This window comes from Cetorhinus maximus, chromosome 23 (genome assembly GCF_964194155.1).
Source record: "Cetorhinus maximus chromosome 23, sCetMax3.hap1.1, whole genome shotgun sequence".
NCBI classification, from domain to species: Eukaryota; Metazoa; Chordata; class Chondrichthyes; order Lamniformes; family Cetorhinidae; genus Cetorhinus; species Cetorhinus maximus.
In genome coordinates this window covers 33911192-33926495 of record NC_135901.1, presented here as the reverse complement: position 1 = coordinate 33926495, position 15304 = coordinate 33911192, and the positions used below count along the sequence as shown (strand labels likewise).

At 44.7% G+C, this 15304-nt stretch overlaps 3 protein-coding genes and 1 non-coding gene across 5 annotated transcripts in view; 2 read left to right on the top strand and 2 right to left on the bottom strand.

Annotated features, from left to right (window-relative positions):
- Positions 1 to 15304, top strand: part of LOC144697491 (uncharacterized) — a 1380819-nt gene that overhangs the window by 1005789 nt on the left and 359726 nt on the right. The window lies entirely within an intron of this gene.
- Positions 1 to 15304, bottom strand: part of LOC144698472 (uncharacterized) — a gene marked incomplete at its 5' end in the record, with an annotated part of 39250 nt that overhangs the window by 11120 nt on the left and 12826 nt on the right. The gene's annotated exons all lie outside the window — the stretch shown is intronic.
- LOC144697544 (uncharacterized) lies at positions 1118 to 5907 on the top strand. Its single transcript, XM_078569595.1, has 2 exons — positions 1118 to 1138; positions 4042 to 5907. Exon 2 carries the CDS (start codon positions 4398 to 4400, stop codon positions 4806 to 4808), a length of 411 nt encoding a protein of 136 aa, XP_078425721.1. The 5' UTR covers positions 1118 to 1138; positions 4042 to 4397; the 3' UTR covers positions 4809 to 5907.
- Positions 7178 to 7259, bottom strand: trnaf-aaa (transfer RNA phenylalanine (anticodon AAA)). The gene has a single exon. It is a non-coding gene; the product is annotated as a tRNA-Phe (tRNA).

Below are 15304 nucleotides of genomic sequence, written 5' to 3'. Positions count from 1 at the left end.
GTGATTGTCCTGATGAGCGCATGATGAAAAGCTTTGACAAAATGTCTTTATTCAGCAATATACTTAATGGTAGTGTTGCAAAGAGTGTGCAGGGACAGGGGGAACTGGGGTTTGATGTGTACAGATGTTTGGAGGTGACAGGACATATTCAGAGAGCAATTAACAGAACATGTGGGATCTTGAGCTTCATAAGCAGATATAATGTATGCAAATGCAGAGAAAATATGCTGATCCTCCTTTATAAAGCTCTGGTTAGGTCACAACAAGAGTATTGCATCCAGTTTTGGTCTCCACCCTTTCGGAAAGATGTGAGGGTCCTTGAGAGGAAGCAGGGGAGATTCATCAGAATGGTTCCAGGAAAAAGGGAATTCAGTTGCAAGGTTAGATTGGAGAAGCTGGAGTTATTCTTATTGGAGTAACGGAGTTGAGGGGAGATTTGATGGAGGTGTACAAGATTGTGGCAGCTTTAGATCAGGTGGACAAAGTAAAAGTTGTTTCCATTTGGTGATGGTACAAGGATTAGGGGGACACAGATTTAAGGTTATGGGCGATAGACACAGGGCAAATATAGGGAAGAACTTTCACACAGCCAGTGGCAGTAGCCCCGAACTCACTGAGTAAGAGGGGGATTGAAGCAGAGACGTTTGGTTTGAGTTTCCCGTCTTTAACTCCTTCCCATATAATAATATAAAAAGGAGATTATTTTCAAAATCCATCAGAGAGTCCAGGATAGAAATTGAGGTGAGACAAACATATCTCTTGGTTTGAGTTTGCTGTGTATAAATCCTCCCCTTCTAACCCCCTGGAAAAGGAGTTTCCAAACACTCGGTATAAACTGGGCTCCGGGAGTTTCTAATCCGGGTTTGGAGTCCTGCACCGGGTGTTTGTGAGCCCTCCCAGTCCATCCTCCGGCTCCATTCCTCTCCTGCACTCGCCCGCTGGACTTTGAACCTGAGCGCTTTCAATTCGCACTGCGCATGCTTCAGTCGCAGCTCGGCCCCCGCCCGTCATTCATTCCGATTGACTGGAGGACTAGCCGCTACCGTTCGGTCTTCCAGCCCCGCCCCCTCTTTCTATTGGTCCGCAGCTGCCGTGAATCATTCTGAGCTGGCGCATGCGCATTCCCTGGACGCAGACGGTAAGAGAGCTCGAGCGAGCGGATTTAAAATGTGGGGTTTACAAAGACCGAGTGCGGATTCAGAGCCGAATATAAACCTCGGATTATTGATAGGGCTGGCGGGTGGGCTGGGAGGCTTTATAAATTTATGGTGTCTGCCACAAACCCTCGATAAGGAGCCAATGATCCCGCGTTTCATGAAATCAGACGACAGCTTAGGCCTCTTCTCCAGAGGTAGGCCCGAGTTAACGGCCGCCATCTTTATAGGGGGCAATGGGCGACAGAGCGCATGTGCGGCCACCATCTTTGTGGGGGGCAATGTCCAACAGGGTGCATGCGTGACCGCCATCTAAACAGGCTGCAAACCCGGATGAATAACCCGCAGGAGGGACAATAAATCAGAGATAGAGTTTGGTGTGAAATCAATGGGTTGTTGTAAAACAGGAGATCAGGGTAACTGTCAGAAACAACAACAGCTTTTATTAACATCATAAATCATCCCAGTGAGCTTCACAGGAAAATTATAAAACAAAGTGTGACATCCAGACACAGAAGGAGATATTAGGGCAGGTGACCAAAAGCTTGGGCAAAGAGATTTAAGGAGAATCTTAAATAGTCGCTTGGTTGTACAGAACTTGAGTATTACTGAAAAAAGAGACAAGCTGTCAAAGCTTTTCATCTTGCACTCATCAAGAATCCCAAATTTCAAAGGGAACAACAATTTATCCTGCATGAGAAAAGGGGTGCTGATTGGCTGGCCTGTCAGCTCTGATTGGCTCTTCCCATGGAGAATACAGTAGGGAGCAATTGTTCCCTGTTCAATTCAACAAAAGGTCCCCAGCCTGGATTTGTTACTTCTGCCTCCTGCAGTGTAAATGAGCACAACCGATAAGCTTTGCAATTTGGTGTTCTTGCATCTGTCCTGATGAGTACAAGATAAATAGGTTTGACAGAATGTCTCTACTTATTAATATTCAAGTGTCTTAAAGGGGAAAAGTGTGGTAGACAGGGGGAGAGTTATTGGGAATTTCAGAGCTTTTGGATGAGGGAACTGAAGGCACGCTCACTAATGGTGGAGCGATTAAAATAGGGAATGTACAAGGCCAGAATTAGAGCAGTGTAAATGTCTCAGAGGGTTGTGGGGCTGGAGGAGATTGCAGAGACAGGGAGGGACGAAGCCATGGAGAGATTTCAAAACAAGGATGAGAATTTTAAAATCAAGCTGCTACTTGACCGGGAGCCAAGGCAGGCCAGAAAGCAGAGGGACTCGCTGCAAGTGAACACGCAGACAGCAGATGTTTGGATGGCTTCAAGTTTACAGAGGGTAGAATGTGGGAGACCAGCCAGGAATGTGTTGGAATAGTCGAGTCTGGAGGTAAACAATGGCAGGGATGAGAATTTCGGCAGCAGGTGCACTGAGACAGGGTGAGCTCGGGTGATAGTATGGAGGTGGAAACAGGCGATCTTAGCGATCACACATATATGAGGTCACAATCCCATCTCGAGGTCAAGTGCAACACAGAGGTTGTGAACAGACAGGCTTAATCTCAGATTAAATCAGGGAGAGGGATGGAGTTGGTATCTAGGGAATGCAGATTGGAGCAGGGACTAAAAACAGTGTCTTCAGTCTTTTCGGTGTTTAATTGGGGTTAATTAGTCATCAGGAAGAGAAGCAGTAACCAGAATGGACCATGAGACTGATCCCAGGTTTAATTTAGTTAGAGAGGGAGAGAAGGAAGGAAGGAAACCCTGGGAGGCTTGGAGAAACCACTTTCACGAACGCTCATGAAATCTCCACACTGTAAGTTTTGGACACAAGGTTAACATCTGCTATTCTGCCTGGTCGGTGAGGTGGTTTCAGATTAATGTTTTGTCTTGGGTAGTGACTGAAGTGAATGATCAAAAAATTTGTTCCCTCTGGTTGTACGAATTTGTTAAAAAGATACAGAAAGAATTGTCCAAAGCTTTGTTTGGATTTCAGCATAGGGAGGAGGGAGTGTGGTCAATGTTGTCTCCTCTACACTGGGGAGTCCAAACGCAGACTGGGTAACAGCTTTGCAGAACACCTCCGGTCTGTCCACAAGCATGATCCAGACCTTCCTGTCGCTTGCCATTTCAACACACCATCCTGCTCTCACGCCCACATGTCTGTCCTTGGCCTGCTGCAATGTTTCAGTGAAGCCCAACGCAAACTGGAGGAACGGCACCTCAACTTCCAATTAGGCACTTTACAGCCTTCCGGACTTAACGTTGAGTTCAACAACTTCAGACCATGAACTCTCTCGTCTATCCTCACCCCATTTTTAATCCCCTTTTTTTCTACATTCATCTTTATTTTTTATCCAGTTATTTTTATTTTTATTTTTATTCATTTATCCATGGTTTTATCCCCTTTTTGATTCCCCCTTCTATCCTTCCTCCCCACCACCGTCCCCTCCCCCCACCCCCATCCCCAAAAGGGCCATCTGTTACTTGTTCCATGTTGTTCTTTCACACAATGCTACCCTTGTTCTGCTATAATAACGTTAACTCTCCCTTTGTCCTTTAGCTCATGATACCTTTGCCCCTACCTATCGCTGGCCTTCTACCCAGTTTCACCTGCTCCAACCCCCTTAACCAGTATAAATTTCATCACATTTCCACTCCCCTTCAGCTCTGAACAAGGGTCATACGGACTCAAAACGTTAACCTCTGTTTCTCTCTCCACAGATGCTGCTAGACATGCTGAGATTTTCCAGCATTTTCTGTTTTTGTTTCATATTTCCAGCATCCGCTTTTATCAGGGAAGAGGGAGAGTATGTGGGACGGGGATTTGCAGCTTTGGGGGAACACAAGCGGAAAAATTTTTCTGTGGAACTAGAATTGTCTGTTCTGAATTTCTATCCTGTACTGGCAGTGATGAATTTTGTAAACTCCTTTTTCAGAGAATCGGAAGGGGAGGATTTAAAAACGGGGAACTCAAACCAAACACATCAAGGTCTGACAGAGTCACTCGATTCATCAGGGCCTGAATATCATCGGTCTTTGAATGTGGAGGGAGAAATGTTTGTCTGTTCCATCTGTGGGAAAAGATTTCAAACATCAGTGTGACTGGAACGAGACACACACACACACACAGCCGAGTGAGAGTGTTTCCAGTGCACTGACTGTGGAAAGAGCTTTAACCAGTTACACAGCCTGAAAAGACAAATCACACCATTCATAGCAGAGAAACTGTTCTCTGTGTGGATGAGGCTTCAACTTATCATCCAACCTGGAGACACACAGGGACACTTGAACCATGGAGAAACCGTGGAAATGTGAGGACTGTGGGAAAGGATTCAATTACCCATCCCAGCTGGAAAACCATCGACGCAGTCACACCGGGGAGAGGCCGTTCACCTGCTCCGAGTGTGGGAAGGGGTTCACTCAGTCATCCAGCCTGCTGACACACCAGCCAATTCACACTGGAGAGAGGCCATTCACCTGCCCTGAGTGTGGGAAGGGATTCACTCGGTCATCCCACCTGCTGAGGCATCAATGGCTTCACACTGGGGAGAGACCATTCACCTGCTCCGAGTGTGGGAAGGGGTTCACTCAGTCATCCAGCCTGCTGACACACCAGCGAATTCATACTGGAGAGAGGCCATTCACCTGCCCTGAGTGTGGGAAGGGATTCACTCGGTCATCCCACCTGCTGAGACACCAGTGAATTCACACTGGGGAGAGACCATTCACCTGCTCCGAGTGTGGGAAGGGATTCACTCAGTCATCCGACCTGCTGATACATAAGCGGATCCACACTGAGGAGAGACCATTCACCTGCCCTGTATGTGGGAAGGGATTCACTGGGTCCTCTGAACTGGTGAAGAACCAGCAAGTTCACACTGGGAAGAGACCATTCACCTGCTCTGAGTGTGGGAAGAAATTCACCCAGTCAACTAACCTGCGGACACACCAGCGAACTCACAACTGACTCCAGAGTTTGGATTCTGCTGTTATTGCTGCTGTTAATCACACCAAAAACTGAACCATCTTCATTCTGATAGCTGGGGTTTGTTTCTGCTGATGATAATAATCCCTGTAACTGGGCTGAAATTTAATGTTCTGGATCTATAGCTGATTATGTTCTCGGGGCTGCAGTGGATCAGGAGGCTCCACAAGTATCCCCATCCTCAACGATGGAAGAGCCCAGCACATCAGCATGAAGCATCTGTAGCAATAATCAGCCAGAAATACCTAATCGATGATCCATCTCGGCCTCATCTGGAGTTCGCCAGGATCACAGATATCAGTCTTCAGCCAATTCAAACTAATCCACATGGTATTGAGCAACGCTTGTCGGCACTAGATACGGCAAAGGCTCTGAGCCCTGACAATATTCCGGCAATTGTACTGAAGACTTGTGCTCAATGCTGCACCCCTAGCCAAGCTGCTCCAGTACAGCTACAACACTGGCATCTACCCAGCTATGTGGAAAATTGCCCAGGAGTGTCCTGCACACAAAAGGAGGATAAATCCAACCCGGCCAATTACCGCCCCCATCAGTCTACTCTCGATCGTCAGTAAAGTGATGGAAGGGGTCGTCAACAGTGCTATCAAGCGGCACTTGCTTAGCAGCAACTTGCTCACTGATGCTCAGCCTGGGTTCCACCAGGGTGACTCAGCTTCTGACCTCAATACAGCCTCGGTTCAAACCTGGAAATAAGAGCTGAGCTCCAGAGGTGAGGTGTGATCAAGAGGTTGCATTTGATATCAAGGCTGCATTTGACCGAGTGTACCATCAAGGAGCTCTACCAAAACTGGAGTTGATGGGAATCGGCGGGGGTTGGGGGGGGAATCTCTGCTGGCTGGAGTCAGACCTAGCACAATGGAAGATGGTTGGGGGTTGTTGTTGGTCAAACATCTCAGTTCCAGGACACCACTGCACGAGTTCCACAGGGTAGTGTCCAAGGCCTAACCATCTTCATCAATGACTTTCCCTCTATCGTAAGGTCAGAAGTGGGGATGTTCATTGATGATTGCACAATGTTCAGCACCATTCACGACTCCTCAGATACTGAAACAGTCCATGTCCAAATGCAGCAAGACCTGGACAATATCCAGGCTTTGGCTGACAAGTGGCAAGCAATATTCACACCACACAATTGCCAGCCAATGACTATGTCCAGCAAGAGAGAATCTGACCATCGCCCCATGACATTCAATGGCATTGCCATTACTGAATCCCCCACTATCAACATCCTGGGGGGTTACCATTGACCAGAAACTGAACTGGACTAGCCATATAAATACTGTGGCTACAAGAGCAGGGTCAAAGGCTAGGAATCCTACAATGTGAAACTCACCTCCTGACTCCCCAAACCTGCCCATAATCTGCAGGGCACAAGTCAGGAGTGTGGCAGAATACTCTCCGCTTGCCTGGATGAGTGCAGCTCCAACAACACTCAAGAAGTCTGACACCATCCAGGACAAAGCAGCCTGCTTGATTGGCTCCACATCCGCTAATATTCACTCCCTCTACCACCAACGAACAATGGCAGCAGTGTGTACCATGTACAAGATGCAATGAAGAAACTCAACAAGGCTCCTTAGCAGCACCTTCCAAACCCACGACTACTACCATCTAGACGGACAAGGGCAGCATTTACTTAGGAACACCACCACCTGGAGTTTGCCCTCCAAGCCACTCACCATCCTGACTTAGAAATAAATCGCCATTCCTTCACTGTCACTGGGTCAAAATCCTGAAGCTCATTCCCTAACAGCACTGTGGGTGTACCTACACCAAAGGAACTGCAACGGTTCAAGAAGGCAGCTGGCCACAACTGTCACTAGGGCAATTAGGGGTGTGCAGTAAATGCTATATTTCTACACATGAGAGTGACAGAGGCCTAAGGAGAGACAAATACCAGAATGAAATGATATCACCAACTTGGCTCAGTTTTTGTTCCATTTCCGACTGGAAATTTGTCAAATGAATGGAAATAAGAGAACATGGATGTGTTTGGATAGCTTTTCCTCTATTTGCACGATAATTAGTTCCGTCAGCGCTCGGTTAAAATCGTACATAATGTGAAGTGTAAGCGGCAGGATTCAAACCTACGTGGGGAGACCCCAATGGATTTTTAATCCACCGCCTTAACCACTCGGCCACAACTATGCACTGTCATGAAGCAACATTACTGTATATAATGTTATTGGAAATTCAATGGGCCGAAGGGCCTTTTTCTGTGCTGTAGACTTCTATGACTCTATGACCCTATTTTTAAATTGGACTTGTAGTAGGGTCTCTGCCTGTGTGTGTCCGAATTGGATTAAAGCCAGCTGGTCTGGGTGCTTTGATGTATAGTAGTTTTGAGATGTTAAACAGTAAGGTGAAGAGGGGACACTTGCATTTTGTTGAATAAACCATTCAAATACTGGGGGTGAAATCTTGCACCTAGCTAGGAGACACCAAGCAATGTTTATATTACTATTAAAATTGCTACTATGAAAGGGGTTTTATTGTTAGAAGAGGTTGGTTTCAAAGGGCCTGCTGACACAATGAGAATTTACATTGAAAGGGAAGGCTAGGTATATACAGAAGAGTTTTGCATGCGGAAGTCAGAGGCATGGAAGATCTAACCACTGTGTTTGCAAAGGAACCTCATTTTGAATTCATACAGTAAAATGTGCTGTGCCCGGTGTCTGTTTAAGTCTATGGGTTATTGTTGCCTTGGGGAAGATTGCCTGGGAGTGATTAATTTGGGGACTTGTTTGAAACCTATTATGGTAGTAATTTGTAGACATGTGTAGGTGTTCAATTTCTTATTAAAATTACTAAATGATTAATTTGTATATAAAAAAAAACATCTGGAGGCTTGGTGGCTTCATTTCTGAGTTTAGAGTTGTATCTCAAACATACCAATTGAAAATATAGGTGATGACAGTTGTTTAAAGTTTCCCTCTCAGATTTTAAATAACTCAGCCTTTACCAGCTGCTGTGTCATAACACAAACATTGTCAGCAAATTAATATTATTTGTATAAAATCATTAAATGGTTGTAGCAGAGAAAGAGGGTCCTCTGCCTGTCCTATCCCTGCCATGACCCAACCTTTTCCCCGGACACTGCAATTTATACTGACTCTCCCTGTTCTTGCTACCAAACTGGGAATGAAAGAGCGATAATGAAAGAGGAAGGGAAGTGATGGGTTTTGTCAATCCCAGGGGAAAGAGACTCCAAGATCAGTTCATTGTGACAGTTCACACAGCAACAAGAAAACAACATTCCCTGATGAGGGCCAAACCCAGATGGCAGGAGTGGGAGCGCCGAATAACAGCATGTTTAGTTCAAACGCAGAAGACTTGTTCAGCCAATAACAGCATCGAGTGTGTTAGACATGAACATGAAGTGAACAGTGAGGTGAAATAGTACCACAAGCTGCGGATGTACAACTTCCAATTTCCAAAACCCACCAACCTAATCTCTGAACCTTTCAAGGGACAGTCCCCAGAACTATACACAGTCCTCCAGGTGTGATCTAACCAGGGCTTTGTATAGCTGTAGCAAACCTTTCCCTCTTCTCTATAACAGCCTCTGTAGCAGGTTGCACAGCAAAGGGGACTAGATTGTATATATCGACTGAGAAAAATAAGGAGGTGCTTGATCAGAATAAAATTCCTTTGCAAATTTGATTTGAAATTAACTTCATTTTTTGGAAAGCTGTATAAGAATCCCCAGCCTAACTTTTCATGTCACTGGATCAGGGAAACTTTGTTAATTTTCACACACTGGGCATGGACACTGCAGAAGCTCCTGTACCTCTTTCAATATTGTTTTTCTTCACTTAGGGTTTTCAAAAGGGAATTGGACAATGACTTGAATGGGAGAAAAATCAGGGTTATGGAGAAAGAGAAGGAAATTAAGACCAATTGGAAAGAACATTGTGAAAAGCTGATGTTAATATGATGGGTTGAATGGTCTCCTCATGCGCTCTGCCATTGTATGATAACATTATCAGATTAATTTGATGACAACATTTCTAAATCTGTCACCCGAATTCCACTTCCGTAAATCAAAGACCCAAAGTGCTGCTGCAGGACCTCACAGTTTAACATGATGTGCAGGTGCCTCTGGCTCTGTCAGGTATTGTTCTGTAGTGGAGTGGTTATCACATATCACATCTCAGTGAATCCAGCATTTGATATCCCAGTAATATTACCACTGTGCTCCCGTTTCCTCAGTGACTCTATTAAAGATACCCCAATAACATTACCACTGTGCTCCCATTTCCTCAGTGACTCCATTACTAGATATCCCTGTAATATTACCACTGTGCTCCGTTTCCTCAGTGACTCTATTAAAGATACCCCAATAACATTACCACTGTGCTCCCATTTCCTCAGTGACTCCATTACTAGATATCCCAGTAATATTACCACTGTGCTCCATTTCCTCAGTGACTCCATTATTAGATATCCTGGTAATATTACCACTGTGCTCCCGTTTCCTCAGTGACTCCATTACTAGATATCCCAGTAATATTACCACTGTGCTCCCGTTTCCTCAGTGACTCCATTATTAGATATCCCAGTAATATTACCACTGTGCTCTCGTACCCTGAGTGACTTTATTATTAGATATCCCAGTAATATTACCACTGTGCTCTCGTACCCTGAGTGACTTTATTATTAGATATCCCAGTAATATTACCACTGTGCTCCTGTTTCCTCAGTGACTCCATTATTCGATATCCCAGTAATATTATCATTGTGCTCCCGTTTCCTCAGTGACTATTATTAGATATCCCAGTAGTATTACCACTGTGCTCTCGTACCCTGAGTGACTTTATTATTAGATATCCCAGTAATATTACCACTGTGCTCCTGTTTCCTCAGTGACTCCATTATTAGATATCCCAGTAATATTACCACTGTGCTCCCCGTTTCCTCAGTAACTCTATTAAAGATACCCCAATAACATTACCACTGTGCTCCCATTTCCTCAGTGACTCCGTTACTAGATATCCCTGTAATATTACCACTGTGCTCCGTTTCCTCAGTGATTCCACTGTTAGATAGTGGAAGGGGTAATGGAAGGCGTCATCAACAGTGCTATCAGGCAGCACTTGCTTACAACAGCCTGCTCACTGATGCTCAGGTTGGGTGACGCCAGGGCCACTCAGCCCCTGACCTCATTAAAGCCTTGGTTCAAACATGGACAAAAGAGCTGAATTCCCGAGGCGAAGTGAGAGTGACTGCCCTTGACATCAAGTCAGCATTTGACAAAGTGTGGCATCAAGGAGCCCGAGAAAAACAGGTGTCAGTGAGAATCAGGGCTATCCATTGGCTCAAGTCATACCTAGCACAAAGGCATTGGAGGTCAGTCATCTCAGCTCCAGGATATTGCTGCAGGAGTTCCTCAGGGCCATATCCTTGGCCCAACCATCTTCAGCTGCTTCATAAGTGACCTTTCATCCGTCATAACGTCAGAAGTGGGGATGTTCGCTGATGAATGCACAATGTTCAACATCATTCGTGAATCCTCAGATACTGAAGCAGTCCATGTCCAAATGCAGCAAGACCTGGACAATATCCAGGCTTGGGCTGGCAAGTGGCAAGTAACATTCATGCAGCGCAAGTGTCAGGCAATGACCATATCCAACAAGAGAGAATCCAACCATCCTTGATGTTCAATGGCATTAGCATCACTGAATCCCCCATTATCAACACCCTGGGGGTTACCACTGACCAGAAACTGGACTAGCCATATAAATAGTGTGCCTGCAAGAGCAGGTCAGAGGCTAGGAATCATGTAAAGAGCAACTCACCTCCTAACTCCCCAAAGCCTGTCCACCACAAGGCACAAGTCAGGAGTGTGATGGAATACTCCCCACTTGCCTGGATGAGTGCTGCTCCAAAAACATTCAAGAAGCTCGACACCATCCAGGGCAAAGCAGCCCACTTGATTGGCACCACATCCACAAACATTCATTCCCTCCAGCACTGATGCACAGTAGCAGCAGTGTGTACCATCTAGAAGATGCACTGAAGGAATTCACCAAGGCCCCTTAGACAGCACCTTGCAAACCCACAACCACTACCTCCTAGAAGGACAAGGGAAGCGGATAGATGGGAACGCCACCAGCTGGAAGTTCCCCTCCAAGACACTCAGCACCCTGAGTTGCAAATGTATCGGCCGTTCCCTCACTGTCACTGGGTCAAAATCCTCGAACTCCCTTCCTAACAGCACTGTCGGTGTACCGACAGCACATGGACTGCAGAGGTTCAAGAAAGCAGCTCACCACCACCTTCTCAAGGGCAACTAGGGATGGACAATAAATGCTGGCCCAGCCAGTGAAGCCCACATCCCGTGTATGAATAACAAACTGTCTGCAGTTATTGGCTAAATAAAATAAAAACCACTCAAACACCCCTGAGTTTCTTATTTCCGTTCATCTCCATTTATTTTATAATTCTTCTCATCGGTGTTAATAAAAGTTATTTCAGCTGCAAGCATTCACTAAATTTGCAGTCTGAAATGGAACAATAATTGGCCAAGTTGGTGGCATCCTTGCTTTCTGGGTGTTTGTTTCTCCTTGGCCTCTGTCACTCTCGGTGTATATGTCTCTGTGTGTTCCTCTGTGTGTGGTGTGTGCCAATGTGGTTCAGTTCCCCAAGGGGTTGAACACATTCTTACCATCACAAGCTTTATTCACATTAGCTGTTCAGCTTCATATCAAAATGTCACAGGGAAAAATATCAGGATGAAAGATGCAACAGGAGCTTGCAATGTTTGGAAGCAGGTGCAGCTAAGATTCAACGAGAAGTTTCCTTCTCGTTTAACACGAGGTTTGGAACAAGATCTGGGGGATATTTGTGTCTGTGTAAACAGTAAAATCTCCCCTATTACCCTTATATTTTGCCTTGCACCACCATCTCTATAGTCAGTGCTTTGCAGCCTATCACAGCCCTCCTCTCGTTCCCTATCTTCACCTCTGTATTTGTTCTCGACCTGTTGAGCTGAGAGATACGTTCACTTTGCTGAGTGTTTATGCTGTGAAATGGTGAAGAGCGAATAAAATATGCTTGCAAGATACTGTGTTCAGTTAATATTCCACAACAAATAGAAGCAATTCAACCTTTCTCTCATTTAAATAAGAAAGCTTTGATAATGTTTCGGCCCGGTTTTAAACCGGGGACTTTTCGCATGTAAGGCGAATGAGACAACCACTACGCTGCAAAAACACTTCGCTACAGTGTGCCCAACGCACCTGATTACAATGCAGTTCTGCAGCAGCAAGTTGGGAATTCGGCTGTTCTCATTAAGAATGCTGGAGACAGACTGATCAACAATGTCATCATCAAATGGCACAACATGTTGGAACGTCATTAGATCATCATATCTATCTAAACCTGGGCCGCAGCGGTGAAGGTGCCGAATCCTAATCAGTAAACCTATCCATGCCAGCTCCTGTTGTGAAGAACAACCAATTGGTCTTAATTTACTTCTCTTTTTTCATAAACCTGATGCTTATACACTTTAAGTAATTGTCCAATTCGCTTCCAAAGAAGGAGTTTCTGCAGAATCCATGCACAGTTTGCCTGAATTAACAAAGTTTCCCTGACCCAATGGAATGATGAGTTGGACTTTATACTGTTTTCGATTTAACCATTACTTATTTACACAATCAATTTTATATTGAATTTATAAAAGACGTTTATTCTGATTCAGCATGTCCTTATTATTCCTGAGCTGATATCTACATTCTCATTACAACCTGCCAACCGAGTCTGTTATAGAACATAGATAAATGATTGTTACAGATATCCAAAGGCCTGGCTCCAACACATGCTAAAATACATAGTTTTGTCTAATTGGTTTAAAATAATTTAGGTCTGGGAATGGAATCTTATAGAGGATAAGTGTTTGCCTTGGAAACAGGAAAGCGAGTCTCTGTGAAATACAAATCCCATGGTGCTCATTTTGACATTTGGTGAATGCTTGTAGATGAATGGAAATGAAGGAACGTGGAAATGGAGCAGGAAAAACATACAGAGTGTTTGGAAGGTTTTGATTCCATTTATCCAATAATTAATTCTGGAGGCACCGAAAGGAAAGAACAGGGAGCAGCGCAGGGGGAAATTCCCAATGGATTTCCCTTAATCACTCGGCCACAACGACGAGCCTTCAACCAGCATTACTGTTGTTCATATAAAATCATGGGATAGTTACAGCAGAGGAAGAGGGCATTCGGCCTGATTGATTCCAGGTCAACCTGCAAATTATACTGCCTTGTTCTTCCGACTAAAGTAAAGAACTGCAAACGTCAGTGCCCGGACAACAAACCCTGACACATTTGCTCAGGTGAGGAACCAGCTGAAGCTTTCAACATTGGTTTTCTTAACTCTGAGTTTCCAAATGGGAATTTTGCAATGGCTTGAAAGCGAGAAAACACAGGGTTAAGAAGAAAGAGAAGGAAATTGAGATTAAATAGAAAGCTGTTTGTACAAAACTGACATAGATACCATGGGTGGAAGGTCCTCTTGCTGTGCTGTGCCATTTGATGATGACATTGTTGATCAGCCTGTCTCCAGCATTCCTAATGAGAACAGCCGAATTCCATTTCTTCAAAACAAAGACCCAAAGTGCTGCTGAATGATGTCACAGTTTAATATTCCAGACAGCTCCATTGGGATCTTTACAGCGCAGGGTTTATATGGGCGAGTGTGGTCATATTTGCAATACATGTGAAAGAGCAGCGGTTTGAAACCTGGCAAGAGCATTATCCCAGCTTGTTCGTTTAACTGAGTGAAAGTTCAATAATTTGTGTTTGTTATAAATATGAACACGAGGGTTTGATTCCTGCTGACTAAGGTTTTCACCATTTGTGATTTTAACCGAATTAATTATCACTTAAATGGAAGAAAACCCATCCAAATACATCCGTATTTTCTGATTTCCAATAATTTGTCAACATTCAGGAAAATTGCTTTCAGGAATGGAACAATAACTGAGCCAAGTTAGTGACATCCTTGCTTTCTTGGCATGTGTCTCTCCTTAGGCACTCTCGGTGTATATCTCTGTGTCTGTTCCTCTGTGATTGTCAATGTGGTTCAGTTCCCTGAGGGGTGAACGTGTTTTCAACACCACAAACTTCATTCACATTCGTTGTTCAACTTCATGTTAAAATGTTGCAGAGATAAGTATCAGCGCGAAAGATAAAAGAGGAGATTGATCAAAAGCAGCCTCCATAAGCCAAATTTCAAGCCTTATTGGCAGTTTCTCTGGTGGTCCACTGACTCAGATTCGGCACTTTCATCGGACCAACGGTGAATAGGTTGGAGGATTTTGGAAATTGAAAGTTGCACATGAGCAGCTTGTGGGACGATTTCACCTCGTTGTCGAGATGCGAGGCAAAATATGGGTGGGAGAACTGCGAATTTTGCTGCCTACTATTTGGACCAGCAGAAATAATACTCCTGATCGATCGATCAATCAGAACTGCTCTTTGAAAGCAGCACACAGGGCCGAATGGCCTCTTTCTATGCTGTAACTTTCTATAATTGTATGTTTCCCAACACCACGGTTGCTTCTTTCACAGTCACTCTGCCATTTTATAACTCACTCTAGAGAGATGCAATTTCGAACCTTATATTCAGCTCTTTTTAAACCAAAACACGGAGCAGATTCAGCGAGTTTTCTTGTCACTTCCAGCATGAGATTTGTCACGAGACTAATTGACCAACACGCTAATGGCGCCGATCCTTCACTGGAGCTCAAAGAGCGCGTCCAAGGAGCACTGTTACCATCAGCCTGTTATGTACCCTCTTGCAGTACATCTGCTGAACAATACAAGCTAATCACAACTCTGCTTTCTTCACATTGAATTCCAGTGTGAAAATATGAATAATTTCAAAGCTGAACAATGTACACAAGACTGGAAGGAGAGTGTGACTGTGGAGAATTGGCGCTGTGCAAATTCCTGTAATCAGTATCTGAGAGAACCAGGACAATCAGGCCTGCTGTCTCTTCACCCTGCTGTCTGCAAACCTACTGCCTTGTGTCTTACATTCCCACGAATTGACTGTGTCTGCATCAAGCAGTTGATTGATCTGGAAGCTGGAAGGGCAGAGGGAGCTGGAGGCGAGGCAAGGACATAAGCAGAAAGAGATGCAACATGAAATTGCTTTGAATTTACGTCTGTCTGTTGCTTTCAGTAGTG